Source organism: Notamacropus eugenii, chromosome 5, assembly GCF_028372415.1.
Source record: "Notamacropus eugenii isolate mMacEug1 chromosome 5, mMacEug1.pri_v2, whole genome shotgun sequence".
Taxonomy (NCBI): Eukaryota; Metazoa; Chordata; class Mammalia; order Diprotodontia; family Macropodidae; genus Notamacropus; species Notamacropus eugenii.
Window position 1 is genome coordinate 37,332,567 of NC_092876.1, and position 27,165 is coordinate 37,359,731.

Consider the following 27,165-nt stretch of genomic DNA (forward strand, 5'->3'; position numbering starts at 1 on the left):
TAATTGTGTGTTTCTGGCCCAGGGAGATTTTTCTTCTCTAGTATCTGTCTCAAGTCGAGGTTTCTCCTGGGCTTAAGGAAGAGAGAAGGCAGCTGCTGAGATCAGCCTTGTCACGATTCAGCTGGAGAATCCTCCAAGTGAATCTCCAGATGACATAAGTCTCCTCTCAAACACCAAGCTTTTTAAAGCATTATAACTTTTTAAATTTAATTGAAACCCATTTGAATGAAACTTGTTCTTAAAATGTATCACACGCCTTCATCATTTATTCTGAATAGAATTGAATGCTCTCTCGATGCCTCAGACTCATCATTACAAGAGCCAATTTGTGTGAGGGGCTCTAAGGGAATCATCTATCTCCCTCCTTCCTCACTGGCAGATGGTTGGAAGGCTCTCATGTGGTTTCAGTTTACCCTCATCCAATAGCCTTTCCCCTTCTCCTAGGCTGTTTCTAGTCTTGGGAGGGCCAGGGAAACAACACTACATGTTAGAGTTGTTTGTAAACTAAAAGGTTGTAAGTGTCAAACAAATGTTTGCAACATTTCTTACGGGTTTAAGTTTAAAAAACACTTTTGCTTTCATGTACTGTATAAATGTAACATATGAATTCTGTATAGATAAACGTAACTAATGTAAAGTGCCCCTATCTGACCTCATAATCGCTTCCCCTCCACCCAGCTAGTCAGAAGTAACATCTCCCTCAGCTACAGTTCTTATCTGACTTTTTGTGTCCATGATCCAATTAGACTGTGCCCCTGGAAGGCAGTTACTATAGCTATAGACTCATAGAACATCAAAGCTAGAAGGGACCGTAGAGGGAATGAAACAACATTTCTTGTTCACCTACTATATTCCAGGCACTATGCTATGAACACTTTACAAATATTATCTCATTGGATCCTCACCTGAGACATAGGCACTGTCATGACCCCATTTTATAGCTGAAGTGACTGAGGCAGACAAGGTTATGTGACTTGCCCAGGGTCACACAGACCTAGTAAGAATCTGAGGCTAGATTTTAGCTCAACTCTTCCTGACTCTAGGCTCATCACTCTGCTTTGCCACCTTATGGCATCATGTAATCCAATCTCATCATTTTATTGATGACAGTGAGACCCAGAGAGGTTAAGCAACCTACCCAAGGTCACAGAGAAAATTAGTGACTGAGTCTGTACTGTGTGATCCACACGGCCTTTCACATAATCCAATAATAATAGTTAATAATGTCAACAAGGCACTATGTGCCAGGTATTGTGCTAAGTGCTTTGCAGTTGAATATCAGGTGTGAATTCAACTCGATGAATTTTTGATTAATTAATTAATTAGATTAATTTTAATCCTAGTTTCCTGCAGTTGGCAAGTATCATCCTTCAGTGAGACCAAGGCCCACCAGATTCTACAGCAGAAGCCGGCTCACTACCTGCGTTTCAACCAGCACCAGCTTTCCCGTATCTACCCATCCTCTTACCGGGTAGATTCAAGTAACTACAATCCCCAGCCGTTCTGGAATGCTGGATGTCAGATGGGTAAGTAAACAGATTAGGGAGACCTGGGGAGCAGAAGCTTGGGGGAAGGATGCCCCAGAGAGCAAGAGAAGACTGAAAGAGGTTGCCTCTAAGACTCTCTGGGGCCAAAAACAGGACTGGAAGATGTTCAAGTGTTTGTAGCACACATCTCCCTTGCTCAAAAGTCTACAATGGCTCACTATTACCCACAGGATAAAGTTCAGATTATTTAACCTCGGAACTCAAGAACATATAATTCTTTCATCCAACAAACATTTATTGAACTTCCTGTACATATGTGCTAAGTTCTTGGTTTAGGTATTGTAGAGAAGGGTAATACAAAAGATCTGCCCTCTAATCACTTATAATTTGATAAGGGAGATGGTGTGCTCTGCCTAGTTTAAAGCAGAATGTGACAAGTTCATAAGAAATACAAATGATCTTGTTCTTCCCTCATTTCCTGCTGTTCCCCAGTGTGCATCCTCACCTCCAGTCGGTCACATCTCTTTGCTGTCTCCCATACTCTCCCATGTTCCTGCTGGAAAGAGAAATGGATCAATAAGCAGGGGAGCTAAGTCCATGCCTCACCTTTGCCATTTACTACTTAGATGACCTTGGACAGAACATATCACATTTCTGAGCCTCAGTTTTCTCATCCATAAAATAGGGAAGTTGAATTAGATGATCTCTAAGGTCCCTTCTACCTTGAAATCCATGAATCCATGATACTGCATCCTAGTCCATGTTCCCATCCCATGCCTGGAATGCTTTCCCTCCTCACCTTCAGCCACCACCCTTGGAAATCCCTGGCTTCCTCCCAGCAGTCATAAAAACAGCAATAATAAATACTAGCATTTAAATAGTGCTTTGGGGTGTGCAAAGCACTTCAGAGATATCTAATTTGATCCTCTCAGCAATCCCAGGAATTTAGATGCTATGAATATCTCATTTTACAGAACAAACTGAGATTGAGAAAGTTGTCCCAATCTTAATAAGTACCTGAGGCTGGATTTGAACTCAGGTCTTTCTGACTACAAGTCTCACACTCTATCCACTAGGCCACCTAGGTTATACAACAAATAGAGCACCAAGTCTGGAGTCAGGAAGACTCATCTTCCTGAATTCAAATTGACTTCAGACACTTACTAGCTGTGTGACCCTGGGCAAGTCACTTCACCCTGTTTGCTTCAGTTTCCTTATCTGTAAAATGAACTGGAGAAGGAAATGGCAAATCCTTTCAGTATCTCTACCAAGAAAAACCCAAATGGTGTCACAAGGAGTTGGAATCAACTGAAAAATGACTCACTGCCTTTCCTTTGACCCCAAGAAATAGAGCTGGGAGCAAGGGACGGCAGCTACAAAGAGCACCGTTCCCCACTCCTTTCCACTCTTCAAGACCCTGGTGCCACATGCTCCCTGAAGCCTTCCCTGACCACTCCTTCACTCATTGAAGATGTCTCTTTTCTCTAAACATTTCCTTCAGTCCTGAGGTCCGCAGCTCCCAAACTCAGCCCTGAATCGTAATCAGTTGCATGTCAATTGTGTGTGTATGTGTGTGTTTGTGTATTTTCTCACCCTGACTGGACTATGAGCTGCCTATGGAGAGGGACCATGAGCTACAATTCCTTGTCTCCTCCAAGGCATCTGGCACTATTCTAGGCACACAAGAGCTCACGCACCCCTATTCATGATATGCATTGCTGTAGTCTTAAAACAACCCTAGTAGAATGAATCATATTGAGAATCTTGGCAGGTATAATTGGAGTCAAAGGACCTGAGTTCAAATCCAGCCTCAGACATTTGCTAACTGTGTGACTTTAGGTAAGACCCTTAACCTCTGTCTGCCTCAGTTTTCTCAACTGTAAAATTGAAATAATAACAGAACCAACCTCCAAAGGTTGGTGTGTGGATCAAAAGAGATAAAATTTGTAAATCATTTGGCATAGTGCTTGACACATAGTAGGCACTTAATAAATTCTTAAATATTTGTTGGTTCAATGAGTTTTTACTGGCATGGGATGGTTGTGGATGGGAGCAAAAGGTTCCCCGAAGGCTCCCCCCTTTCCATGCCCCCTAGCTCAGGCTCAGGACTGACCTCAATCTCATGTTTTCCCCACAGTTGCCCTCAACTATCAGTCAGAGGGGAGGATGCTCCAGCTGAACCGCGCCAAGTTCAATGCCAATGGCAATTGTGGCTATGTCCTCAAGCCCCAGTGCATGTGTCAAGGTAAGAAGGAGCATCTCTGGCCAGGTGCTGACTGGAGAGGAGACTAATCCCTCCTCACAACCAAGCTAAAGGGGCCCTCCCAGCCACTGAGTCTCACCCCCTTGTTTTACCAGTATGGAGTCTTGGAGAGGTAGTAGGATTGTCTGAGGTTTCCTTGGGCAGGAAATGTGTGGGCGGGGGGTGGTGGAATCTGAACCTGGGACCTCTGACTGCAGAGTCAGAAACCTGTCTATTGAACCACCCTGTCTCCTAAGAGTCTATGAGTTGATGCTGGGCAGCCACAAGTGGGAGGGGGAGGGGAGAGAATCATGGAAATGTTGAGAGGCCATAGCATCTAGAAAGATAATGGAGGGGCAAGTGAGTCACCGTCTAAAAGGAGGAACTTAGCGCTGGCATAGGAAGAAGGCCCTGTCTGGGAGGACTCGAACACATTAGTAAGGACTCTGAGATCATCCTGTTCTCTGGACATTTGGAATTCAGTTCAATTCAACAGATACTGATGAAGTGCTTACTGAGTGCCAGGCATTGAAGATACAAAAACACAAATTAAATATGGCCTACCCTCACGGACTTTACATTCTATTGGAGGGGACGATGCACACATATATAAATAGATCAGGGTCACTTAAGCAAGCAAATCTGTAGCCAGTAAGTCAACAAACATCCATTAAGCCCCTACTGTGTACCAGGCACTGGTAGTGGAGATACAAAAAAAGGCAAAAGACAATCCCTGTCCTCCAGGGTGATGCCTGATGAAAGTACAACTGGTCACTCTTGCCCCTGGAGACATTTTGGTGGATAATGAGGGCAACTGCAGCAGATGGGGCCCTTTCTGCTGGGGGGCATTATCTACTAACTCTTTGGCATGAGGAGATCGTCCTAACAGGCCCAGGACTGGGGGGGATGGAAGGAGTGATGCTCCAAGGACTGTGGGATACATCTTGCCCCATCCTGCTGCCGATTCATAGCCTCTGAATTGACTGCCTCCATTCTCATCCTGCCCCTCCCTTGCCTCAAGAAAATGGCTTCATGGATTTTTTTTAAATTTTAAACTCTGTTTTTCTTTCTTTCTGCCCCTACCTCCCCTCATGCTCCAATTTTCAAATTTTCTGTCTGCTCCTGTGGCTGCCATATATAGCAGACTGAATGAAAGCATTTGCAGGGGCTGCTGTGTTCCCAGCTGGCTCTCCTGCAGTCACTCAGCCTGACCTTCCGTAGGCTGGTATCTGCCAGTCCCCAGTCTGGTACTCGGCTGATAGAACTCAGGAGCTTGTCATTCTTGTTCTCTGGACCAGGCTGGACTTGGTCTGCTTAGTTTCATTTTGACAATGCCCCTGTCCAAGGCAGCCTTGTAAGTCAGCCCCTCAGTCCATCTGACCTGCAGACTCTCCTGGGAGTTTTAGGCGGAGTGATGAAACTGAGGGGGTTGCTTAGAGTGGAGGCTGGTATCGAAAAAGGCCATGGTCATGGGGTAATAAGGCACTTGCCTGAGGTAGAGTCTTATTCCTTTTGAGGGGTGGGGTTCATAGCCACAGAATAATATAATATTAAAAATTGTCAAGGGCATCAAGGTGGTGCTAGAGAGCTGGCCCTGGAGTCAGGAGGAGCTGAGTTCAAATCCAGCCTCAGACACTTCTTAGCAGCTGTGTGACTCTGGGTAAGTTAATTCTCTCTGTTTACCTCAGTTTCCTCATCTGTAAAAATGAAAAGGAACTACAAACCATGCCAGTATCTCTATCAAGAAAACCCCAAATGGGGTCATGAAGAATCGAACACATCTAATCAACTCAACAACACAGATAAACAAAGGGTTAGGGGCAGAAGGGCTGGATTTGGAGTCAAGGGGTGCTGAGTACAACCTTTGCCCCTCCTAATTGCTGGCTTTATGACTGTGGGTAAATGACAGAACCATTGCTCTGGATTTGGAAGGGACCTCATAGGTCATCTAATCTAACCTTCATTGTACAGATGAGGAAACTGAGGCCCATGGAGTTCAGAGTGAAGAACTAGAGTTGGAAGGGATATTGGAAGTTATATAGTCCAGCCACTTCATTTTACAAATGTGTAAACAGCCCCAGGGTCTCACAGGTGGTTGTCATCAGAAGTAGGGTTTGAACAAAGGTCCTCTGACTCCATAGCAGGTGTCTTTTCTATTGAACCCCACTGCCTTCACTAAAATTCTCTGGGTCTTGGTTTCCCCATTTATGAAACAGGATTAATAATATGTTTCACACCCCTCGTAGGTGCTTGTAAGCCTCAATCAAGATACAGATGCAAAGCACTTTGAATAGATTACAGTGCCATATAAATGGTCATTATTATCTGATCCAGCCTTCACATTTTACAGATGAAGAAACTGAGGCCCAGAGAATGAGTAGAACTTACTTAAAATCACATAGTGTCAGGATTTGAACTCAGATCTCCAAACTGAATCCAGAATGTGTCCCACTATACCACGCTATTTCTGGCCAGCCTGAAATGCTCTCTCTCCTCACCTCTACCTCTTTGCTTCCTTGGCCTCCTTCAAGACTTAGCTAAATCCCATCTTCTGCAGGAAGTGTTTCTAGCCCCCCTCCCACCTTGCCTCTCATTGAAACAGTGTGTGTGTGTGTGTGTGTGTGTGTGTGTGTGTGTTATATATATACAGAATTACTTGCCTGTTGTCTGCCCCATTAGAATGGGAGCTTCTGAGAGCAAAGACCATGGTTTTGCCTTTATATCCCCTTCTTAGCCCAGTGTCTGACACAGAATCAGTACTTCCTCAATGCTTATTGACTGACTGTTTGACTGAGTCTCCAGACACTTGGTCATGTGGCCTGGTCTCCCAGCGAAGGGCCGAGATCCTTGATCCTGTTTTCCCCAGTGAAATCCATAGCCTAGAGATGGGACATTCTGAGTTATGTCTCTTGGTTCTGTCTTCTAGGTGTTTTCAATCCCAACTCTGAAGACCCTCTCCCTGGGCAGTTGAAGAAACAGCTGATACTCCGGATTATCAGTGGACAGCAGCTCCCTAAACCACGGGACTCTATGTTGGGTGACCGAGGAGAGGTAGGTGGGACTGCTGGACAAGGGGCTGGCCTCATCTTTGCAGGTGAACTAGTCAGCAGCAACAGGGCCCTGAGGTGATTGGGTGAGGGTGGTGTGGGCCAGGGGATAGAAACAGGAAACAAGCAGCCTGGAGTAATGACAAGAGTCATTATCCTGGGGCTGAAGTGTATGAAGGAGGTCTGGACATCTTGAAATGATGGGAAAAATAGGATGGATTGCTGGAAGTCTTCAGGCAAAGGCTACAAGACCACTTGCTGGATATCGTGTAGAAGGGGAGGGTGGGGATTCTCCTTCCAGTATGGGTTGGATTGGATAGCCTCTGACGCCCCTCTCAACTCTGTGATTCTGTGACTGGTTTCAAGTCTCATTCCTGCTAATAATATGCTACATGATCCTGGTTAAGTAATTTTCTTTCTTTGGGCTTGTTTCCTCTTCTGTTAAATGAGAGGATTGGGTCCCATGATCTCCAAGAGCCTTTTCAGTCACAAAAGTAGTGATGATTTCCAAAGCACTTTACAAATATCTCCCAGCAATCCTGGGAGTTGGGTGCTATGATTATTTGTATTATATAGATGAGGAAACTGAGGTGGAGAGCACTTAAGTGACTTGCTCAGGATCACATGGCTAGTAAGCATCTATAGCTGGATTTGAATTCATCTTTCTGACTGCAAGTCCAGCCCTCTTTCCATCTCACCATCTGGGGGCCTGTATGACTCTAAGACATACTTATGAAACACAGGGATTTCTTGGAAACTGGGAGGCTGTACTAACTGACCCCATATCCTCCTCTTTGCCTTCCAGATCATTGACCCTTTCGTGGAAGTTGAGATCATTGGGTTACCCGTGGACTGTAACAAGGAGCAGACCAGAGTCGTGGATGACAATGGTGGGCATAGCTTCCCTTCACTCTCCATCCTTCCTGTGTCAAAATGTGTGACCAGAGCCCTGTGCTGTCTGCTATAGGAGGCAACTCCCAAAAGATAGAGACAACCCTCCCTAACCTTTAGAACTCTTAGTTGAATTGGGAGAGCAGGGAGAGAGTGCATGACACTAATGCCTCCCTGCTTCCCTCTCTCCTTCTTCCTTTTCTAGTCCTAGGGAGAACCAGAGGGATTCTGAGGGGCATCTGCTTCCCTTTATATTCTTAGTCTCAGGAGTGAAGTTGATGACTTTGTGCATCTCTGCCTCGACTTAAACCCAATTTACGCACGAGTCAAGACATCACCATCGTGATGTCAATGGTCCTCTTCAAGAACAAAGGATGAATAGCCACAGTCTTAGGGCTGTGGAAAAGGGAGGTGATGATAACCAGAGGCAAGGTAGCTCCAATGATTCTTGACAAAGACAAAGCCATTCCTTGGACTGGAGTGGATTTTGGTGGACTAGGGAACTCTTGCAGAATTTTGGCATAAGAAAGAATAAGATTAAAGAGAAATAAAGGAGATAAAATATGGTGACCCTGGAAAAGGCAGTTGAATCACAGATGAAACCTGTTTTCTCCTCTGGGTTCAAGTCCACCTTGCCTTTCTCTGGCTTCCAGGCTTCAACCCCATGTGGGAGGAGACCCTGGTGTTCACAGTGCACATGCCAGAGATTGCATTGGTCCGGTTCCTGGTCTGGGATCACGACCCCATTGGACGGGACTTCATTGGACAGAGGACATTGGCTTTCAACAGCATGATGCCAGGTAAATTCTCCATTCCTAAGTCACTGGTTGATAGACAATCCAATGAGCTCTGGCTAAGGCACTGGCTAGATACCATGGATGCAAAGACAGGATGGCTAATGCTCCCTGGCCTCAAGAAGCATTCATTCTAGTGAGGGATACAAGATATAAGCAGATAAATCTGTAAAGACAGATAGCTCACTAACAACCAGAGACATGCCAATATTCAATGACCAGTTGTTATAGGTGTTTCCTACACCAGAGGTGTCAATCACATGGCCCACAACAATCCCAAGTACAGCCCAAACCAGATGAAAATATACTTGGGAAATGTTTAATAATAAAACATAGATAATACTACATTTTAAAACTAAGTCGATATGTGGCATGTAGGGGTCCTTATGTACAGTTTAGTGGTGCCATTTCTGTTTGAGCTGGACACTCAGTCTTCTACCAGTGCAAATTACAGCCTATTCAGACCTGCCTGTGCCATAACTGTTTCACCCCCTCCCATAAATTTATCATGACGCCTCACTCAACATGCTGAGGGGACTTCCTCAGCTTCTTTTGACATTTTGAGGACAAAAGCTTCATCATGGGAGCAGATGACCCTGGGATCTCAACGGCAGAGACTGATGCATTTTTGAGGGTCCTTAACACTTAACACAGTGCCTGTCCAGAAATTAGGTTCTTGTTGTGACCAGAAAGACCTCCCCCCATCTCCTCTGTACTTCTATGGTCTTTGTTTTAGGTTATCGACATGTCTACCTGGAAGGGATGGAAGAGGCCTCCATCTTTGTACATGTAGCTATCAATGACATCTCGGGTAAGGTGAGTACCCCTAACCACCATGGGAATCCCTTAGGGAAATCTTTCTTGTTGGAATCTGGGCTGTGACCAACCTGAGGATACCAGTCCTTCTTCCTGTGAAGCCCACACAGGATTGGGGGTAGGTGGGAGGACCTACATTGTTAGACTTGGGTTCTTTCCTGGGACATCCTGGTTGTCAAGTAGGCAGGCCCCTCAGGTAAAGGTTGAAACAACGAGCTGCAACTGGTCAGAGGGTCAGTCAACAAGCATTTTTGAAGCACCTACTATGTGTCAGTCACTGAGTTAAGCACTAGGGAAAAAAGGTAAGACAAAAGCAGTCCCTGCTGCCAAGGAGTCCATATTCCAGTGGGGAAGAACACATGCAAATGATTATGTACATACAAGATATATAGAGTAAATGGAAAGTTTCTCCCCTTTGATACACAAAATGGAGCTGAAATGACATCATCTGGCCAACTCAAGGACCCAATGAATCCCTTGGATTGTCCTAGAGGTAACCCATTTCAGAGATATTTTCAGATTCCAAGCTTCTCCCCCCCTTCCTCAACGTGGGGAGGTGGAGTAGAACATTTGTCCTTCTGGGAGTTTAGGGTAGGCCCCCCCCAACTCCTTCCATGGCTTCTCTCCCCTTGCTGATAATACATTAAGGGCTGAGAACTGTCCACATTCCAGCTTTGGGGAGCTGGGCTAAAGCTACCAAGGCAGAAACTAACCTGTACAAACATCAGCTCCATTCATTGTCTGCTCTCCAACTGACATTAGTAAGAAGGCAAATGCTGCTCCCTCTGGGGCAGTGGGGTTCAGCCATGTCTCCCTATTGTCAGCTGTCTCAATAGGACCCCCTTGGGTCCTCCCATTCCTAGTCCAGACTCTAAGTTAAGAAGGGTGAGAGAGACATCTGAGAGACAAGAAAATCATCTCCTGCTGGTTTCTCTGGTTCAAAAGCTAGTTTGTCCCAGAGCCAGGTTAGAACATCTTAGGCAGAGAGATTCTCTTGTGGCTCCTTTTGTGTGAGATCTTTCACACCAGCCAATTTGTGCAAGCTTGAGGGGTAAGAAAGGCTGCCCACACACTGGGAATCAGATCTGGGCTGAAGTCCCTGACTCTGGAACAGTGGCCAAGTTCCTTCCCTTCTCTTTCCTCAGCTGTAAACTGAAGGGTTAGACCACCTCTGAGCTCCATCCCCATTCCAACATTTTATGTTCAAGGGTCTCCTCTGAGTTCTGACATTCTATATCCTAACGTCAGTTAGTCAACTGGTCAACAAGCTTGTATTCAGCACCTTCTGTGTGCCAGGCACTGTTTTAAGCTAAGCTCTGGTGACATAAAAAAGGGGGAAAACCACCTCTGCCCACATACTAATGGGAGAGACAATATGCCAGTAATTCTGTACATTCAAGACACAAATAGGTAGGTCCCTCCCTACTGTCTGTTGTCCAAAAGGCCCTTCTGAGAACTACGTCCTAAGGTCTCTATCTGAACTCTGCAATTCTGTGTTCCAAAACTTCTCCCACCTCTGTGGTTCTATGTTCTGCTGGTTCAGAATTCTAGAACCTGATGTTTATGTACAGTATAGAGCATTAACCTCATTTAAGGTGCACCATATTAACAAGGTCAGGTTAAGCAGAGGGCAGTGTCTCTCCAAAGATTGTGTGGACAGGATGGACGTCCAGCCCTAGGGGTTGGAGAGGAGGAGAGTAGATGATAGTTAGCCCTATTCACAGTCACATTTATCCTACCTTTTACATGAGCAAGCTAGACTTAGCAGCCCAGGCTTCAGAATGAACAGCTTTTCACTTAGACCAGCGTGTCCCTGAGGAATGTCCTGTCTCCTATTCCACCGCAAGCATGACCTTTTCTTTGAGGTCTCGTTGTCTCTCTGCCTCCCCTCATTTCTCCCTTTCCTTGTCCATTCATCTTTTCCTTTATCTAAAAGGGAAGGTCTATGATCTGCTTATCATAAAGTGTTCTGAGTGCTGCTTAGTTAAAGAGATCTCTGCCCAGGACCAGACTAAGTCGTCCTAGTCCAAGTGTCTGCAGTCTCCATCAGATGACCTGATCCCCTTTACCCAGGCAGGACATATGAGGACAAGTCTGCTGCCCTGAACGAGCTCAGAATGGCTCACTAGCCACTCCTCAGTGGTCTGGAAGCAGCACCCTGGACAGCAGATTCAGAGCGTGACTTTCTCAAGTCCAGGGTACTGGGCTAAGAAATCTGATGGATTTGTCAGCTTTATTTCCTCTTGACCCAATCAAGGCCTTCATCTTCCTTCCCCTGTGGCCCTGAATTTCCCTCCCTCTCATCTTCCTTCTCTCTCATCTTCCCTTTCCCTTCCTCTACCCTTTCTTCTGCTTCCTTCCCCCATGGTCCTAACAGCACCTATCCCTCTACCTCCCTTCCTGAAACCCCTCTCTGCTTCCCATCCCCTGACCTCACCTGTGGGAGGTCCCCTAACCACCCTTCCTCTTGCCTTTCCTCGAGCCCCTCCCAAGGCTGTGTTGGGGGTTGTTTTGATTTGCAGGGGTGGAGGTGGGGAAAGGGGGCGTCTGGGTCTGGCTGAGCCTTTGCAGCCATGTCTGGGAGACAGGCACTTCTCCCTCTCCTCTCTGTGTGTTCTGTTTCTTAATTCTATGTCTGAGGCCCCTTGATGCATTCCTCTGACCCCTACACCTTTCCCCCTCCCAGTTCCTGAGCTGCTGTCTCAATTCCCTTGGGTCTCTTCCTCTCCCTCCCTCAGCTTCTCTCCTAGTCTGTATTCTTGTCACTACCTTTCCCCATCACAGTCTCAGAGAGATGTGGTGAGAGTTGGGGGGGAGAGAGGGGCAATGTAGAAAACAATCTCCAACAGCAAGAGATTAGAATTGAGGGGCAGTGAGTTTTAGGTGATGCCTGGCATCTCCAATGAGCCAACACTTCCTACAACTCAACCTTAGCCCCTCTTCAGATCTCCAGACCCCCCCCCCCCATCTGTGGTGCGTATGAGTCCCCTGAACTCCTAGAGACTCACCAGTCACCAGGGTGACCACCCTGTCTCCAGAAATAATGACCAGAGTCATTGGGAGACCCACCCTGACAGCTGTGGGATGCCCTTCTAGGAGGGCTGCAGCTAGGATGAGTCAAACTAGACTCAATCAGAGGGTGCTGTGTTCAAATGAAGGCTCTGATGACAGTGACTATAAGGAGGTCACTTGATTTCTCAGGGACTCAGTTTCCACCTCCATAAGAAGAGGGAGCTAGATGGAGTGATCTCTAAGGTCCCTTTTGGCTCTAAAGCCTAGGGTACTCATCCTTTTCTTTCCAATATAGAGTTGGATTCACGGGTGGGACAGAATTGCCCCTGGCTCCTGAGCCCTGTGCACCCCTCTGCCTCTCTCCTTTCACTTTGAAAAGCTTCTTGTTCACATTTGCCATGTCTTCTGCCCTCTCCCCACCTGTGGTTTCTCTTATTGTGGGGCTCTTTCCAGGTGTGCTGACCAACTTCCCTTGTTCCCCCAATGTTGTTGCTGTCTGATTTGCCTTTACTCTGTCTGTTTGGTATTACAGTGGGCTTCTCTGCGTCCAAAGTCTCCTTTTAGAAGCAGAGAATGGTTAGGAGCCTTGAAGGTACCCCCCGACCTGTCTCAGGAAGGTGTAGTGACCGCCGTCACCGCCGCCGGCTGACCTGCATGCTCTCAAACTAGTCACCTCCCCTCTTCCTCTGCCTCCTCATTGACATTTTTGAAACTCTTCAGCTCATGGATTGTGACATTCCTCCTTGATATGGTGGGGCCATCCGGAGCCAGACAACCCACCATTTATGAAGCAGGTCCAGGATGGAAGGCCCGAGGGCTCAGCCTTTGCTCTTGTCCCCTCTCTGCCTGTCCCTTCCCTTTCACTTCCTCTCAACCCACTCCACTCTCTTTTTTGCATCACTTTTTCTTCTCTTCCTCTTCTTTCTTCTCTCTTACCCTCTCCCTTCTTCTCCCCTTCCCTTTCTTCTTCTCCTCACATCTCCCCTTTCTCCACTTTTGTTCATAGCCTTTCTCTGCCTCTTTGTCATTTATTCTTTCTCCTCTATCTCATCCCTTCTCTTTCTCCACTCTATCACTCTTCTTTCCTCTGTCTTTTTCTCCTCTTCCTCTGGTTCTCAGTCTCTTCTCTGATTCCTTTTTCCTCCTTCTCTCTCCCTTCTCTCTCTCTCTCTCTCTCTCTCTCTCTCTCTCTCTCTCTCTCTCTCTCTCTCTCTCTCTCTCTCTCTCTCGCACACACACACACACACACACGCACACACACACACATTCTCTCCTCTCTTCTTTCACAGAAAAAAAGAAACCTTTCATTCAAAGATTTTCCCTGGGTCCCCACAGCCCAGGTCATTCACCCTGATTGGCTCTTCCATTCAAATCAATGGCTATAAGTTCCTGGGGTCCCCTTCTCAAAGATCCCTCCCCTGACTGCCCTCTGCCTGTGGGTGGAACATTTCTGCCAAGTTCAAAGCTAACATTCTGGATCTTCTTCTAAATGACTTTCCTGTGACCTTTCACCAAATTTGCACTGGATTTGGGACTTGAATCAGCCAGCTGATTCAAGCATGATGGCTCCTTGCTCTCCTTGCCTCCAGGATGCCCTCCCTGGGAGCCAGCCCTCCCATGGGCCCTGGCCACATACACCATCCCATCCTTGGGGCTGGGTGGGGGGGTTGGGGGAATTGTTGATGTTTTTGTCCATGATGGGAGTTTGCGTGTGCGCGTGTGTGAGTGTGTGCTTGGAATCTCTTCTATCTGAACTTTGCAAGCATTTGCTGAGGATGCTGGTTACTCTCATCTCCTAGTAGTAACTCTGGGTACTTGCCAACCTCTCTGGATTGTCTCCAAGCTGATACTGCCCACTAGGCTTTTGGTCCTTCCAATTTACAACCAGAGCACCAGCTTTTCTGGGCTAGGTGGCAGTGGGCCCTGGCTGATGGCTGTAGGGAGCCATCCATACCTGGCCCTAAGCCTGCCAGGCTTGGCAGGGGGAGGAAAGGAGAAAAGATGGAGGAAGCCAGAAACATGGGTGGGAGGTTTGGCACTCCTGGGGTATCCATGGATGAAGCTTCTCCCAGTCCTTGCCCCACCACATACGTTGAACAGTGGCTAGGACTCAGCCAAATCTAAACCCAAAAGTCAGAGGTGGCTAAGAAGTCATGTGGTCCAGCTCCTCTCCTTGGGAAAGGCATCCTCTAAACATTTTTCCAGACTGGGCTCATCACTCTGAGAATCCCAGCTTAGCTGTAGGAATTGAAAGCTACAAATATTTATATGGAAGGAGGGGGAAGAGCCTTAGATGGAGCATTAGGAAATCTCATTTGTCATTCTGGGTCTGCCACAACTTAATTCCCTGTGTGACCTTCTTTGGGCCTCCTTATTTCTATAAGAGGAGTGAGAGGGGTCTCTGTGTTCTTTGAGGTCTCTTCTAGCCTCAACCTTCCGTAGCCTCAACTTTCCATTCATCTCTAAGTGTTGGTGAAGCCACCTTCAGTTCCTGGATAACAGCCCTAGCTCTGGACTGGCACTTGCCACTTGTGTATGACCTTGGAGCAGTGCCTTTCCATCTCCAGACCTATAGCTCCTCCTCTGTAAAATGAATGGGGTAAGACTGAATGGTCTGCCTCCTATGATCCTAATAAACTGAATTTGAGATGCTGGAGTCAGTTGGGTACGGTGGGATCTGGAGAGCAGAAAGGCCTGAGAGGAATCATCTTCCATTTCCTCCATCATTCTCTGGGACCTTCTCCCTTGCCAAAAAACAAAAACAAAACCAACAAAATAATTTTCAACAACCCAACTTGCTGCACTTGCAATGTATAGGGTTGGCAAGTACACAAGGAATGTTTTTAGGAATGCTGAAGTTCTGTACGTCTATTCAGCAGGTTGTCCCCAGTCTTGAATACCCTATTGTCATATTTTTCTCTCTCCAAACCACGAGCTCAATCCCACTTTGATGAAGCCCCATAGCACATGGTCTGGGTTTGACTGGGGGAGCTTGCTTGTTTTCTATGGGTTGGCAATGGGGAGCGTGGCAGAGGGGGACAGGCAAGCTGCAAGGTCATGCCATTGACCTATGTGGTCCCTGCCCTTCTCCCCCTCACCCCTCTTCTGCCAGGACCCATGCTCCTGATGAATTTCAGTGACACTGGAAAAATTCGGTCCATGGTCACCTCTTTCTATGACTTCATAGATGCCCTAGGATAGTCTCCCTAGGATTCCCTCCTGAGGGCATATGGCCTGGGGTGAACCTGGGCAGGGGGGGCAAAATCAGTGGGCATTTCTCTAGAATGGGGAGGAGGGTAAGGAGGAGGGCACAATAGTCTGTGCCTCGTGCAGAGCTTTTTGCTGGCCATGTGACCCCCTAGGTTGGTTCTCCTATCCTGGCTGTGGCCTTCTCACAGGGAGGAGTCCTGTGCCCACCCAGTGATACAGAGGGACCATCCTGGAGCACCCAACCTCCTGCTTTTGCTAATCTCTCTGCTAGATACTCATAGAGAAGCTATCCCGGAGAGATGTCTGCCCATTCCTAGAATGGGGATTGTGACTAGGGATGGGGGGTGGCATCCTTACATTCTTAGACCATGGAGTAGGTGGGGTATGGTTTGGGTTGAAGGTGTCTTAAAGGTTCCTCTGCCTGACTGTCCTCCCCTAGCCTCAGACTTTGTGGGAACAGAGAAAGTAGACAGATTCAACCTTTGTGGCCCTCCCACATTCTCCTTAGAGTTTCAGGAGGGCGAGCACTATGGGACATCCCTCCTACCCTCCCAGCTTTCTAAGGGGGTCTCCTCCCATCTCCTTCCCCAACACTCTGCCAAAGTAGATCCCGCTGAACTGATGGCTTCTGGCAGGGTTCCAAACGGAGTGCTGCCTCTGGCCTAGCCTGGGAGTTGGAGAATCTCCTTCCTTCCCCTTCCTTGATCGTCCCCTAGTAAAGTGGGATGGATGTAGGAGGAGGAGAAGGTCTCATAGGCAACCGGGTATTATGTGGGGCTCTCTCTCTTGCAGGTCAAACAGGCTTTGGGCTTAAAAGGCCTGTTTCTCAGAAATCCAAAGCAGGCGTCCCTGGACAGTCATGCTGCTGGTCAGTTCCACAACAGACCCTCCATTAGTGGCCAGCTCCTGAGGCGCACGGCTAGCGCTCCCACCAAGAGCCAGAAGAAGGGTAAAAAGGGCTTTCCTGAACTCACCATGGACACCAAAGACAACGGCTCAGAGGGGGCAGGCGAGGACACCTCGCAGCCCCGCTTTGACTCAGAGCCAGAGAGCGTGGCCCCAGCCCCTGGAGCCCTTGGTGAGGGGCCAGGCCGAGGGCCCAAAGGTAAGGCCCAGGGTCCTGGGACAGGGAGAAGCCAGAGCCACACAGCTGAGGGCCCGACCTTGAGTGAGCCCACCCGAAGGTCAGAGAGGTTCCAAAACCTGGGCCTTGGCTCCCCGGGTGAGGGGCCAGGCACCCCAGATGGGTCTGGGCCTGCCGGGATGGCAGCCAGCTGCATGAAATGCATGATCGGTTCCTGTGAGGGGCCCGAGGTTGAGGGCCAATGGAGTGGTTGCCAGCCCTGCCCGGGGCCTGCCATCAGGGAGGCCCCCCAGCCTGAGCAGTGTAGTGGGGGGCTCGGAGGAGCTGGGAGGCTGGGACTCGGACACTGGGGAATCAGCGAGCAGCCCCGAGCCCGGCCAGACTCTCTCACTCCTGGCCCTGGGGGTGGCATCAACAGCAACAGCAACAGCAACAGCAACAGCAGCCTTGGCGCTGCCTGTGTCCCCCTGGACTATGCCCAGCCCTTCGGCCTGGGAAGGAAAAGCAGAAACTTGGCTAAGTGCCGTGGGGCCAAGGGCTCTTCTCAGCCCAGGTGGCCGGGAGGGAAATATGGGAGCGTTGTGAGCCTGGTGACTGCCGCTAGTGGCTCCGTGTCCTCCGACTCCAGCAGCCTAGAGAGCCTCAGGGGTCCTGAAAATTCCTGCAGGCCTGTGGGCACCTTGCAAAAGGAAATGAATGCTTTGTTTGTTCAAAAATTGGAGGAGATTCGGAGTAAATCCTCTCTGTTCTTTACTGGTAAGACTAGATTTTCTACCCCCTTACTAGTCCCTGCAGAACGCTCCCCTCACTGTGTCCGTCTCCATCATCCCCCCGCCCCTCTTTAGCATGGCCTGTGGTGTAATGAACACGTTTCTGGCAAAGCTTCTTGGGAGTTGGGGGCACCTTTTCTTTTTCAGTGTGTTTCTGTGCCAAGTTGGTTTTGGTTTTGCTTAGAATAGGCTTCCTACCTCTGCCCCTAGTCCTTATTCCTCCCCATGAGCCACCTGTTCTCCACCACCCATGAGGTCATCGTCATCCTTCTGTGGAAACCCATGTGGAATCGCTTTAATGTGGGATTGACCAACCAGAGCCTGAGACTGGGGCAGGACTGTCACAGGGCTCCATCCTCAGGGCCCTCCCTTGATCGTTCTGTCCTTGGGAATCTTTCCTTCAGGACTCTCCTTAGGAGACTTCCCTTCTAGGCTCCCTCCTTGGGACCCACTTCAAAGTCCCATCCTCTTCCCTCCAAGGTTCCATCCTCCTTCCTTCAGGATTTCATTCTTAATCTTTCTATTTTCTCAAAAGGTCAGGCCCCAAGGGAAATCCAGAATAATTGAGATTTGTGAATGAGGCTCTTCTCTGGGTCGCTGACCCACATCTCTAGGCTGAGGACTCAGAGAGAAAACTTTTTATTAATGAAGGTTGTCAAACTGAAGAAGTTTAATAGAATAAGACTCTTTGCTCTTTGGGTTTGAATTTTCAGATTTCGTGGCACTGAGTGCAACAGCTCCAATGAACCTCATTTTCTCTTGCTCTCGGGGTCCTGGGCTTTGTGATTGGAACTGCCTGTCACCCATAGAGTTCTTAGAATCTTTTTAAAAAATATTTTGCATTGCAATAGGAAAAAAAGCCCCAACACATATGGATATGTTTGCTCTGCAGTTTTTGAAAGCAGCATGAACGCTTTGCCTGAATTTACTAGGGAAGAAAAAAAATTGTCATCACCTTAGAAAATGATGGTTTAGTTCAACTTCCTGCCCAGCACAGGAATCCTCTCTACCAGGTTGCTGCTTTAGAATACCTGTGTGAGTCTGGGCAAGACACGTCTCTCCGAACCTCAGTTTCTCCATTTGTAAAATGGAGGATGACAATACTGTCAGTACCTGCCTCAGAGTCACATTGTGAGGAGAACATTTTGTGAACCTTGTTTTGCTGTAGAAATGTGACTGATTTGATGATCCAGTTGGTCTACTGCAGTGATGTGTTACAGATCACTCCCCATGAGGTGCCCTATGTCAAGTTCAGAGAGCCCTAATTGGTAGAAATGTCTTTCCTATATGTACAGAAACATGCCTCCTCATACCTTCTCCCCACTGTTTTTAATTCTTCCCTTTGGGGCCAAGCAGACTGAATCTAATCTCTCTTATGTATGATGCTCCTTCAGCTACGAGAAGACCGCTGTTCTGGTCTCACCCTTTTTGCCCCCTAATGTGTAGTCTTCTCACAATAATTGGAAATTACCATGGAGGTGGAGATTCATTTCCAAAATTTCATCAGCCACTGACATCATGGAACTGGGGGCTTTTAGGATTACTCACAAAGGAATGTAGGATAGAAGAAATGAAGAGGAAGTTCAGTCAAAAAGTGGATAGTTGGGGTGGTTTCCCCTTCCGTCCTTGGGAACAGTCCCAGACACTCTCTCTCCAGTTCCACTCGTGCTTCCTTCAACTTTTACTCAACTAAAACATGCCATTTTTAGTACCTCCTGCTCCTCGCCCTCCAGTTTCCCCTTGGACTTTATCATATTACTGGTTCCTGGTCTTTTTTTCTCCTTGAGGGCTGCTATCTCTGGCTGCCGAGGGTAGAAGGGACCACAAGCCACCCTCACGTGGAGAAAATGATGAAAAGGGGGAGCATTCCAAAAAGTAAAACTTCTCTTGACTACCTGGAGGCAGGGAACCTACATCCTACTGAAATAAAAAGAGGCTAAGATTCTCCTCCCTCTGCCTCAGCTGCAGCCCCCCAGCACTGCTTCCTTTAATCAGGCTGGTCAGGGAGATTTCACATCTTCCTCCCTCCAAGTCCTTCCCTGGCTGGAAGCAAGGGGGGAGGAGTCAGGCCTCTCCTAGTTCCCTAGGCTGCCCAGGGTACCTTGTGGAGTCAGCTCAAGTTTATCTTTCTATGTGATTATCTCAAAGTTTAGAAAGTGATGAGCTGACCAAAACTAGAACTCCTGCTATGTATATTCCCAAATTTGCTGGATGTGGGTGTCCCAGAAGCTCAGAGGACCTATGCCATTACATCTAACTAATCCTTTGGTATTTTCATGTACAAAGCACTATAGGAAACATTTATTTAACATAAAAAACAAAAACCTACAACTTATCAGTGCTCTGGTTGGGCAAACTTTTCCATCTACAGGGTGGGGCTTTGATAAAATCCCTCACTGTACTTCCTGGTTCCCTTTCTCCCTGTTCTGCCTCAGTCTCCCACTTCTGTCTCACCCTCCCAACTAATTATGGTTTCTCCTGTCCACATGCATCCTCTACCTCTGTAGTTAAGAATTGAAAGGACAGAGAGACTTCAAGGTAACTCACCAAGACTCCGCCCCATTCCTCTGCTTCTGATGTTTCCTTCCCACTTACCCCAGCAGCCCTTGCTTGGGACTCTTGAAAGTCCTGACCCCCAGTTCCCATTGCCATGTCTGACCACAGGGTCTCAGTGTGCCCTGAGCATGCTGGCCAGATGGGCTTGGGAATAAGTCTGTGGTGGTTTCCAAATCCCTAAACTGGAGGGTTTTGTGTTCAGCATGGGATTATCTCTGAGCATGTTTGAATAGATTGTATATGTGTATGTGTGTGTGTGTGTGTGTGTGTGTGTGTGTATGTGTGTGTGTGTGTTCGAGTGCACACATGCACCCTTGGCTGAAGGGGATGAAAGGGGACCTGGGGAGGCAATGCAAGATTTAGAGGGTAGATACTTTGGTGTGTTGGCTCTAGTTCCTCAAACCCACCCCGACCCGGTCTAGACTTCCCTGGAGCTCTGTACTTGGTCCCCCACCCCCACCCCCTCCTCTTGGAGGGTTGGGCCCCGGGCGGTGTTCTCGTCTCTCACTCACCCACTGCCTGGCTTGACGCTGCCCTTCTCTCTCCAGATGGTCGCCCGTTCTCCATCCAGAGATCTGTCTCGTCTTTGTACAGCCTTGAAACCATCGCGGAGGAGCCGTTCGTTGCCAAGGAAACACCATCCCCAGCTCCCTGCCCCCCTCTGCCCCACGCCCCTATCAGCGACTCCGAGGGAGGGTCCCAGTGCTCAGCAGGCTCAGGCTCTGACACCCCTCTGAGTTCACCCTCCCCAGGTGGGCCAAGGACCAATGGCCCAGATGCTCTGACCGCTCCAGGACCACCCCACGCTGAAAGTAGCCCAGAGGGGAGAAGGCAAACCAAAGGAGAACTGGAGTGCCAGGGGGCCCTGCCCACGTCCCCGGCAGGGCAGAGCTCCCTGCTGCACCCCTCCCCCTGCCACTGTGAAGAGGAACCAGATGGGGCAGCCCAGATGACAGAGCACACAGGTGATCCTCAGGGTTCCCGTCGGCCTGTGGGTTCGGTCCCTCTGCGCATCCCTCCAGCTCCAGCTCGGGCCCTGGGGGGCCCACCAGCTGTGGTGAGGAGGGCCAAGAGCGAAGGGCAGGTGACCTTTGACCACTTGGTGCTCCAGCGTGCCCTGCCCGGACAGTCCCCTGCTGCTGCTGTCTATTCTGATGCCACGGGTAGTGACCAGCTGTGGAGCAAGTTGGAGCCAGGCAGTCACCGGGACAGCATGTCCTCTTCCTCCAGCATGTCCTCCAACGACACGGTCATCGACCTCTCGATGCCCAACCTGGTGAGGAAAAGCCTGCCCAACCTGGGCTGTCTCACTGGCAGCAGGGAGAAGCTGGGGGTGCTAGCAGTGCCCCAGGGCCCTTGGCCCCGCTCAGCTGCCTCAGGTGGGGGCCAACTGCCCCCCGTGACCAAGAGCAAGTCCAACCCCAACCTGAGGGCTGGGGTGGCCCCACCGCCACCCCCAGATGAACTTCAGCCCCGGCCCCTGGCCCGGAGGCCTGAGGATACTCTGGCCTCCCTCCGCCGGAGGCCCACGTGGAGCAGGCTGTACATGGAAGGCCTCCGGGCAGAGGGGTCCTCCCTGGGCTCGCGAGCTCAGGACATGGGGGCCGCTGCCAAGTCCAAGAGCCTGGGCGACCTCACGTCGGATGACTTTGCCCCCGGCTTCGAGAGTACGTACAGGAGCATCAGCCGCAGCTTTGGCCCCCGCCCAGCTCCTGCCATAGGCGCAGGGAGGTCGCTGGGGCCCAGGCTGAAGGCCAGGCCTCGGGACGAGCTGACCGAGCAGCTGAGGAGACTGACCGGCTTCCAGCTGGCCGGTGACATCACATCCCCCACAAGCCTCGGGCCGGCGGAGGACGAGAATGAGGACGAGAGTGGGCCGGTCCCAGCGGCCCAGGGGCCCGGCTTCCTTCGCAGGTCTTCCTCTCGGAGCCAGAGCAGAGTGCGCTACATTGCCACCCGGGCCAGGCAGGCCCAGGAGAGGCAGCGGCTCCAGGGGCTGGGGCTCCAGGGTCCCCTGGAGGAACGGGGCAACCCCGAGGGGGCCTGCTCGGTGAGCCGGGAGGGCTGCGTAGACTCTCTGGCTCTTCTGATTCCCCCTTCCAAATTAACTCCGGGCCTCATGGAGGATTCCAACTCGGGTCCTGTTCTTTTGAAACTCTAATCCGGGCAGAACTGGGGGAGGAGAAAGCCGATTCAGGGAAAAGCCTTTGGGGTTTGGGCCGCAAAGACTGAGAAGTGTTCTTACTCCCACGTGTCCGATGTCACCAGCCCCTCCTCGGGGCTCAGGCTGGGGCTGAGGGGGGAGGCAGGTCCCGAACTGACCATTCTTGCATCACCCCGGCCTGGCCTTCTCGATCCCCAGCTCTTCCCACCCGCCTTTCTCCATCCCATGTCCCTAACACCCAGACCATGGCTGCTGGGTGAGATCCTGCATGCTAGCCCCTCCCCCTTCCCAAACCTGGGCTGGCCTGGGGAAGCTTGAGCCGCGACCCACTCCGCCTTTCCCCCAGGATCTGCGGGCTCTTCTGGGCTCTGCTGTGCTCACTCAGCAGTCAGGCTGCAGAGAGGAGGACATGGGGCTCTTGGCCTCTGCTACTGGTGGCCTTCCCGGGGAGAGGGGAGGGGGGCAGGCTGCTTCCCTCTGGCTCAAAGGTGGGGAGGGTTTATGCTGGGGGGGATGGCTCCCCACAATGCTGCTGTACATAGTGCATGGAGGGGACTCTCCATGTTTGCACTGCCATGCCAGGGTTTTCATGTGTTTTAAATGAGATTATATACATATATATTTAGATTTTTAGACACATATAGAATATGAAACTATCCAAAATTATCCTTCTCCAACCTCATTTTTACCTTTGTTTTCAGCCTCTTGTGTATGTACTTACACATGCATGTGTGTGCATGTGTATGTTCAGATAAGTGTGTGTGTGTATGTGTATGTGTGTGTGTGTGTGTGTGTGTGTGTGTGTGTGTGTGTGTGTGTGTTCAGGACAGTGAGAGACCATGAAGATACTAATCCTTCTTGGTGGGGAGAATGTTGACCACAGTGGCTTCCAAGCCCACCCTAGTCCCAGGAGAGGGTGATCACTTTCCCCTGGGACCTTGGGCAACCTCCCTCCCCTTTCTACCCATCTTGTTTTCTTTGTATAAGAATTTTCTCTGTACATTGAAGCATTTTAAAAATCTATTTGTAAGCTCTTTAAATTACTCCAATAAAATGCATTCGACCTTTTGGTTTCTGACTTCTTTCAGTTGCAGCTGGGCTATGGACCCAGGTCTGGGGAATCCTTTCCAGGATCTGAGCTGGCCTGGGACATCCTTCTGAGTTGAGCTAGGTTTAGGACCCCTCACTGGACGGGGTGGGTTTGGGACTCACTCCCGTCTGGACTGGCTTTGGGTAGGATTCCTCTCTGGGTTGAGCTGAATTTGAAATTCCTCTCTACTCTGGATTGAGGTTGGGGCTCTTGTCAGGGCTAGGTTGGGCTGGGGACTCGTCTCAGGGCTCTGGGCTAAATTTGAGACTCTTTAATGCTGGGATGGATTGTTTGAAAATGAGCACTGGGTTTGGTCATGGTCATGAATGCTGGACCCTGGACCTAGAGTGTCTGAACTCAGTGATTTGGGGTTCAGTATTGGACAGATCAGGGTAAGACAACCAGAGCTGTGTCCCAAGGCTCTACATTTAGGGGTTGTTAACAGAACTTGGCAGCCTAGAAACAACAACATGAACCTAGTTAGGAAGAAAAACTACTTAAAATGGGAAACTTCCAGGTGTTTTCTTATAGTAGAGGTAAATACACAAGGTGGGACGCTCTTCAGCCAGGACCATGCCCTGCACCCTCCTCCTAGCTGTGGCTTCCTAGCATTCTGGGGTCTCCTTCCTCCAAATTGGGTTTCTCATCAAAGGTTGAGTTGGATGGCTCATTTCACACCTCCTGCTCTGAGTACAGCTGGCAGTGATTGCCCCAGGAGTTCAAATGGTTGGACTCAACTCCGGCTTCAGTATTAAGGATAGACTGGGCTCTGTTGAACTCAGTTCAGTGTGCTGGGCTGAACTTGATCTGGGACTCGGGAATTGGATTCTAGGTAGGAGGTTAGGCTGAGAGGCAGGTTGGATTATTGGCTAGGGGGAGGAACACTGAGGAATGAACCAATGAACATCTAGTAAGCTCCTAGGGCTAGGCACCGTGCTTTGTTTACAAAGACAAAAATTATAGACCTTGACCCAAGGAGTTAGCAAATTAACTATGAGTAATCATCCATCCTCTGCTCCAAGGCCTCCAATGGGGTGAGGTTGGGGAGAAACCCAACCATTCTCAAGGTGCAGCTCCATTCCACTCATTTTTATCAAGTTTTCTCTGACACACCTCAGTTTGCTTCTTTACATCTTGTACCTAATAATTGTACCTAATTCTGTCCTCTGGGAGGGGAAGGGAGGTGTCAAGGAGAACAGGACAGGTGAAACCCCTCTTGACCACATCACAGCTTTTCAAATGTTCAGCTATCTGTGTTTTATTTTGGGTTTATTTGACGGTTTAAACACTATTTCTCTTTAGTAGAAAATAAGCTCTTTGAGAATAGGGAGTTTCCACATATTTTAGGTTTTGTATTCCCAGAATTTAACAAGGTGCCTGCCTGTCCTGCCCACAAAGGAGGTGCTGGATAAATACTCTGAATTGAGCTTGAGTTGCTGGAAGGTCTGAGGCTCCAGGGACTTGGCTGCAGCAGACCTGGATTCAGAGCCTGTCTCTCTCAATAATTCCCTGTGTGACTTTAGGCAGGTCCTTTTCCCCACCAGACTGTTCAATGAGGACACTGTTTCAATGAGAACAGCCTCTTCCAGCTCTTATCAGTCTATGGAAGATGTGGAGCGGAGGGTGGTTTGGAAAGGACCTAGAAGCCCCATTCCTTTCACCCCCTTGTGTCCCAAGGAGCCATCAAATCCATGCCTCTGTCCCAGGACTGTTTTGTGATCCTAATTAGGTAAGTTCCTACCTCACTGAGGCTTGCTGTTTATCTTCTGTAAAATGGGGTTGATGTCAATACTTGGGATTGTCTCCCTCACAGCTGACATCGGGAACCCCAAAGGAGATAAAAGTCACGTGATCTGTCAAGTCTCCAGAGGGGTGAGGATAGTGGGGGCAAGGTCATCTCCATGGGTTTTAAGGAAAGCTGGGATCAGGGTATGGTCAGTGAAGAGCTTGAGGAAGTCATGCCCAGGGTATGCTTATCCCAGGCTGGAGCAAAAACAGAAGAGCTGGGCCCCACAATCTGAGATGAAAGGAAGCTCTGCAGCCACCATCCTACCCAGACCCAATCACATATCCCCTGTGCCATCTCCCCAGCAGATCTCCCAAGAGGGAGAATTCACTGCCTCTGGGCTGCCCATTCCATTTGGGGACAGCGCAATTTGTTAGTACCTCAAGCTTGAATTTGTCCCTTTCTTTCTCCTCTCCCATCCCACCCTGTTCCTGTGTCAGGTTCTGTTCTCTGAGGCCAAGGGAACATGGCTAATCCTTCACATGACCACCCTTCTGATTCTTAAAGACAGTTGTTGCATTCTCCCTAAGAATCCTCTTCTCCAAGGTTGTTATTCAGTCATTTCAGACTCTTCTTGACCCCCTTTGGGGTTTTTTGACAAAGATTCTGCAGTGGTTTGCCATTTCCTTCTCTGGCTCATTTTACAGATGAGGAAACTGAAGCAAACTGGTAAGTGACTTGCTTAGGGTCACACAGCTAATAAGTGCCTGAGGCTGGTTTTGAATTTAGGTTTTCCTGACTCCGGGTTTGGTCCCTATATCCACTGTACCACCTAGATGCTTCTCCAGGGTAAACAACCCTATTTCCTTCAAGGAGGACCTCCTATGACCTTACTTCAAGGCCTTGCATGAAAAGAAAGGAGAATGGATCAAGACAGGCTTTATACAGGTGGTCCTTGAACCTGGCTTTCAGAGAAGGGCAACACTTCCTTTTGCTAGCCCCCCTCCAAGCTCCACTGCCTAAGGGCTGGGAGGGAGTATGTATGTGTGTGGGGAAATCTTTTTTTCCCTTCCATGAGGTTCTAGTTATAGGACACTGCCAACCTGTGGAAAAGCTGTCGCCTTGCTCTGGGCTGTCTTTCGCGGTAGTAAGAAAGGAGGGTGAAACTTGCTTGGTCCCCCAGTTAGCCCTCATACCTCCTGACATCAGGTCCACTCCTCCCCTAATTCTTAGATCAGACCTACAGTTCCCTATTTTCCCAGGACAGGGGAAAGGCTTCCAGGCACAGGGAGGAAACAGTGATGTGAGGGCTGTTATGAGGGTGGGAAAGGATGTCCCATGTAAACAATGCAAAGACCACCCTCCCTCAAGCAGGCTGCAGCAAGCTGAAAACAGCCTTTTTTTCCAGCAGGGGCCCAGGAGGAAGCAGCCAGGTCAGGCCCAGGGCTCCTCTGGAAATGGGCACAGGGTGGTCAGGAGATCCTTCAGAACAAGGCAAGAATAAAGGTTCCTCCTATTCTCCATCAGGGCTCAGGAAGTCTGGGGGAGACAGACAGACAGGTTCTCTCTTGGACTGCAGAAGTGTTCCGGGGGATGGATGGATGGGTTTCAAAGCAGTGATCCCCCAGGGGGTCTGTCTGGGGCCCAGCCTGGCAGCACACAAGCCTTGGTTCTTCCAAAATAATAAATGCCTCAGGTCACTGGGCCACAAACTGAAAGTATTCTTTTCTTACAGCACTGTTCATGTAAAGGAGGGGGCTCCCCTGCTACTAATTCCTCGGGTAAAAGAGGTCAGGGAGGTTGGAACAAAGGCTGGCCCTAGGTCTGCACTGGGTTCTGACAGAAGGGAAATTAGTCAACTTTTCTAGGCTGGGGTACGAGGGGCAAGGCAGGCAGCTGAAAGGGAGGCAGGAGGTAGGATGGTAAGGGATATCGAGTCTTTGCGAAATTGACTCTTTGCTGACAGACCAATGGGGGATCCATTCATGAGGCCTGAGCCCCCTTCTCCTCTTCTGATGAACTCTTCGAGGAGGGAGAGTGGTCTTTGCACTATTTCCAGGAAGAGGCAGACCCTCTGATTCGTCTCCTTGGGCATATCATGGAAGTTTTACGCTGCCCCACCCCCAATCTGCCTTTCTCCATCTGTAAAATGCGGACAATACTCTTCTTCTAAGACTATCCAGCATGGTATAGATGTTAGGGATTCACATCACTGTTTGCAGCCCCTCAGGCCCTTGAGGGGTGGGAACCCTAGATCTGGTCCATATGCAAGCAAA

The 27,165-nt window shown here is 49.2% G+C and overlaps 1 protein-coding gene across 1 annotated transcript in view; it reads left to right on the forward strand.

The window, feature by feature from the left end:
• Window positions 1-23,141, forward strand: part of PLCH2 (phospholipase C eta 2) — a 334,868-nt gene extending 311,727 nt beyond the window's left edge. The window contains exons 17-24 of the mRNA XM_072608589.1: window positions 1,344-1,526; window positions 3,625-3,732; window positions 6,656-6,780; window positions 7,582-7,666; window positions 8,321-8,467; window positions 9,198-9,277; window positions 16,292-17,339; window positions 20,458-23,141. Of these exons, the coding sequence (XP_072464690.1) occupies window positions 1,344-1,526; window positions 3,625-3,732; window positions 6,656-6,780; window positions 7,582-7,666; window positions 8,321-8,467; window positions 9,198-9,277; window positions 16,292-17,339; window positions 20,458-22,070 (3,389 nt within the window). The 3' untranslated portion in view covers window positions 22,071-23,141. The remainder of the gene's footprint in view (window positions 1-1,343; window positions 1,527-3,624; window positions 3,733-6,655; window positions 6,781-7,581; window positions 7,667-8,320; window positions 8,468-9,197; window positions 9,278-16,291; window positions 17,340-20,457) is intronic.
• Window positions 23,142-27,165: the final 4,024 nt, after the last annotated feature.